General features: G+C 41.7%; 1 protein-coding gene across 1 annotated transcript; it reads right to left on the bottom strand.

Moving 5' to 3' along the window:
* Positions 1–845: 845 nt before the first annotated feature.
* LOC115267078 (beta-parvin) lies at positions 846–3,564 on the bottom strand. Its single transcript, XM_029873930.2, has 5 exons — positions 3,400–3,564; positions 2,676–3,037; positions 2,427–2,611; positions 1,887–2,242; positions 846–1,322 (listed from the first exon to the last, which is right to left on the bottom strand). The coding sequence occupies exons 1-5, from the start codon at positions 3,518–3,520 to the stop codon at positions 1,246–1,248; spliced, it is 1,101 nt and encodes a 366-aa protein (XP_029729790.1). The 5' UTR covers positions 3,521–3,564; the 3' UTR covers positions 846–1,245.
* Positions 3,565–4,428: the final 864 nt, after the last annotated feature.

The raw sequence follows: 4,428 nt of genomic DNA, 5'->3' as shown, positions 1-4,428 counted from the left end.
CAGTATGGATATGGAGTATATATGAATACGGAACAAATCTTATATTTTGACGTTTTTCGTTGAGAAAATGTGAATTATGAGAGAACCAACCATCGTCCATACCGCGAAAATCGGGAGATGTGCGGGTGACGTCATCAGGATGTCTGATAGCAACCCGACTAAAACGGTTCTCGAGAGTCATTCGACCGGTACAAGAAGACGTGGATGGAGCGCAGCGAACTAGGTGAGTCGACCAAGTGGAGGAGGATCTGCGGACCCTACGCAGAGTGCGGAACTGAAGACAAACAGCCATGGACCGAGTGGAATGGAGACGGCTACTATGTACAGCAGCGGCCACCCCGGCCTTAACCTGATTGTAGGTAGGTAGGTAAGGTTGAAGGACAAGCGGCACAGTTCGCTTTGGTTGCATAACTTGAAGGCGTTATATACACTGTGCTGTGGAAGTTGGAAGGAAGGGAAACGCATTTTGCAATTCGTTTCTGGTTCTAGCGATGGCTATTAACATATGAATAAACATGAGTTGTATATGTAGAGAAGAGAGAGAGAGAGAGAGAGAGAGAGAGAGAGTGGATAGAAATATACAAAGTAGGATGAAAGGGACGGGCCAGGGATTGAACCCATGACCTTTTGCATACGAATCAGAAGCCACTACACCACCAAGCCTGTTTACTTTTTGCAACTTGTTGCATAAATAACTATTAACAGACGTTATAAATTTTAAATTTAAACGCACATAAAATAATTATAATAAACTTCAATCTTCATGCTTTAAACAATATGATCTATGCAGATTCCTAGGTCAGGAAAAGGAATTGTTCTTTCAAATTAATTTACGAACCCATATCTCAATGTTACATTTTATATATATTGAAAAATTCTACATGTTAAGTAAATATTCTTTGTTTATAAATTAGTACTCAGGCAAACTAATGACGTGTTACTTTCGTATGATTTTAACAGATAGCCGTACAAAACGTTCAGTAATCGTTAACATAAAAAGTTATCTCCTAACACGTCTAGGATTTTCATTCGAAAGTTTTCCTACGACATTATAAATTATCAATGTTTCACTAAAGGCAAAACATTTTATCGTATTAAACACTGTTACATGACTACAATAAAATTAACACAAACGGCATATTAAACTTGTCAAAAACTGTGCGCGTGTCCAGTAAAAATACTATCATTTTCATCATTCAAGGCACTTCAATTGCTGCTCAACGACTTTCCCGAATTGTTGCCAGTTCAGGAAATGTTTCGGTATTTTGTGAACAAAGTGTACAACACACGAAGCGTTGATTTCAAATCCATATTCACGATATCTGTCCAAAAAACAAGGTTTAGATTGAATGTAGGTAACAACGATCAGGCTGGTCTATTCTTAATCCAGAAGTACGGTTGTACTGTACAACAGTGACACAACAAGCCGATGAAGTTATTTAATGTAATTTTAAAACTAAACAGTTCTATCTTAACAAACTGAGCATAATCACTCACTGCAAAATTATAGAGTGAGTACCATTCTTCTTCTTCTTCTTTATGGCTCTACGTCCCCACTGGGACTTGGCCTGTCTCGCTTAAACTTAGTGTTCTTTGAGCACTTCCACAATTATTAATTGAAGAACATGCTTTGCCTGTCATTGCATGAATTTTTATAATGTGAGGCAAGGACAATGATACACTATGCCCAGGGTGTCGAGAAAAGTTTCCTGACTGGAACGGGAATCGAACCCGCCGTCTCCGGATTGGCAATCCATAGCCTTAACCACTAGGCTAATTGGAGAGTTAGTACCATCAGATTCTCAATAGCATAAATTATTCTTAACATCGGCTGTACTTCTGGATTCTATGGACCATTTTTTATCTTGAATCCCAGCCCAACTTACCTTCCGGCCGCGCCTTCGGTTTCAAGCCTTGATCCATCATGAGCTCGAACGCAAAGCCCACGTTGTGCACCATTTGTTCGGCATCCTTCGGCGTGAGGTGGAATTCGTGCAGCGGCACGAAAAAACCACCCAACAGACCCATCAGCAAACACAGAAACACTCCATCCTTGAAGTCGGAACCCAAATCGGCTGCCTCGAAGTTCAACTTGTTCAGGTGTTTGTTCACGAACGTGATCAGCGATTTCTTGACCACGGCGAGCTTTTCCGGTGCGTGATCGAACAGGGTGTCGAATGCGTCCCGCTCGCAGCGCATGCCAACATCGTCGTACTGTTGAGTAATTTGCTCCTGGAATTGTCTGTGAATCGGTGAAAAAAGGGTGATTATAATTTGTAACAAAAGCAATTGCAATATGAAATAGAATTTGTTTTCACTTTTGTTAGAACTTGTGGAGAAGATTTTGTAAGATTTCCCCAGTAAATCGCTATAATATTTTAAAAAATACCTAAACACTTATCATCAAACTAAAAAGTAGTACTCACTTGCTGGTTAGCTTTCCATTGACCTTTTGAGCCATAACGACCGTCACGTGAACATTCTCCGGCAGACGAATGGGCGCCCGGAAGTGACGAACCAGCGCCACCAACAGATGTAGGATCGAAACGATATTCTTCGTGTGGATGCTTTCCACGGTCCACTGAGGGATAGTATGATGGAAGCCCAAGATCTAGAATACATATATAAAATTAGTGTAGCAGTCTAAGCGACCAATGAATCCAAAATATCCTTACATGATTAACAGCAGTCAGCACCACGGTCAACTTCTGGCGCTGTCCCTCAGCGGACTGGGTCACTTCCGGTACATTCAGCTTGCGTCCGGTCAGTTTTTCAAACAGTTTCTGCAACACCTGTCCATCGTACAGATCCTCCTCGATGTCCGTTACGATGATCCGATCCTCGACCAGCTCGTCGTTGATCCAATCGATGAGCACCTGCAGCAACTCCCGGACGTGCGGATGTTGCAGCGAAGCCGGCTGGATAATCGACCGCGATTCATTGTCTTCGAGGTTGTATTCCTCTGGAGGGATCTCCGGTGCATTCGGGTTACCCGGTGAATCGATGGCAATTTTGCCTTCCTCTTGTACTTCTTGCACTGGGTGGAAAGGAAAACAATCATCAATCATTGTTTATATTTACATTTCGCAGCAGCTGGATGACGTCACGCAACGCCTCGCACTGAAAATGATTCACTCCCACACAAAAAGATTCCTTTCAAGGAGATTCCGCAGAATATCTCGAAAAGCCAGATGGTCAGAGCATTACTCTTCTCCGTTCGAATTTTACATACAATTTCCACAAAACCCCTTCCAAAATGCAACCATCGTCGAATGGTATGTGGTTCCGACTCCGCCCCACCTATCGAATCACCATAAATGGAAGAAAATCCAATCGTATTTTCCACTCTTTAAGTTCCCCCATCAGCACTGACAAAATACACTGCATTTTACGACCTACCTTCCTTGATGCGCTTCTTCCGGCCGAGGGTTCCGATTTTGTCCCAAAAACTTTCCTCCTTGTCGAAATTTTTGCCAGAAACTGGCGTCCGCGGAGACTTGGGCCGACTCAGGGTGCTCATTTTTGTGGACTGTTGCTGCTGCTGATGGTCGTTCCGTTTTGTGGTTTTCTTTTCTTTTTGCTTCGATGACTGTTTTCGTCAATGATGGATTTTGACGTTTTGTTTTGTGCTGGAAGTTCCTACACGATTGTTTGAAAAAACCCACAAATGGATGAAAACGACCCTACAGGGTATAATTGAATCGTAATCAACACGGAACTACAAATCAAGCCAAATTTAAGTTGTTTTGACGCAATCCCGGTCTTCCGTGGAATTACTCAAATTTGCGTTAAACAGTGAAAGTGGTGAGTGAGTAGTTCTCATTTGAGAGCGGCAAAAAAATTAACCCAGTGGTAAGTTATTTTTACCCAACGGAGGCCTCAAATAACGCAAATTTGGGTTAACTCAAGAAAACCCAAATTTGGCTTCTTCCACGGAAGACAGCGGATGCGTCGGTGCTTCTCTCTTTGTTTTCGACAACATTGCGGTGGGGCGAGGAAGTAAACAACCCAACTTTGATTTAAAACTTTATGCAGTTTACCCAAATTTGAGTTTTTAAAACTTATTCTTTGGGTTATAATATTTTTCCGTGAAGGTAATCAGGAGGATATCTCAGTCACCGAGTTTAGATAATTCTAGATTGAGTTTAAATAAGGGCGAAACTAACCTCGAAACTAACATGATCGATTTCTCTTCATCGACCCTCTCTTCTTCAAATCTAGATTGAGTTTAAAAAAAAGCGAAAGTAACATGAGAGAGCTCTCTTCATCGACTCTCTCTTCTTCAAATTAAAGTGACAAGATGCAAGTATGATTGCACTTTTTGGTCATAAATCGCTTGGTTGCGATGCAATCTAGCGTCTAAGTGTAAAAAAGTTCGAGCGTATTTGCATCTTGTCACTTTAATTTGCAGAAGAGAGAGTCGATGAA

The sequence above is a fragment of the Aedes albopictus genome, chromosome 1, assembly GCF_035046485.1.
Source record: "Aedes albopictus strain Foshan chromosome 1, AalbF5, whole genome shotgun sequence".
NCBI classification, from domain to species: Eukaryota; Metazoa; Arthropoda; class Insecta; order Diptera; family Culicidae; genus Aedes; species Aedes albopictus.
The sequence above is the reverse complement of the archived record's forward strand: the minus strand, read 5'-3'. Positions and strand labels throughout refer to the sequence as shown.

Coding starts and splice junctions, on each gene's coding strand:
- LOC115267078 (XM_029873930.2), bottom strand. CDS start 3,520: ATGAGCACCCTGAGTCGGCCCAAGTCTCCGCGGACGCCAGTTTCTGGC. Junction 2,612..2,675: donor TGCTGACTGCTGTTAATCAT/GTAAGGATATTT, acceptor TATGTATTCTAG/ATCTTGGGCTTCCATCATAC. Junction 2,243..2,426: donor AATGGAAAGCTAACCAGCAA/GTGAGTACTACT, acceptor ACCGATTCACAG/ACAATTCCAGGAGCAAATTA.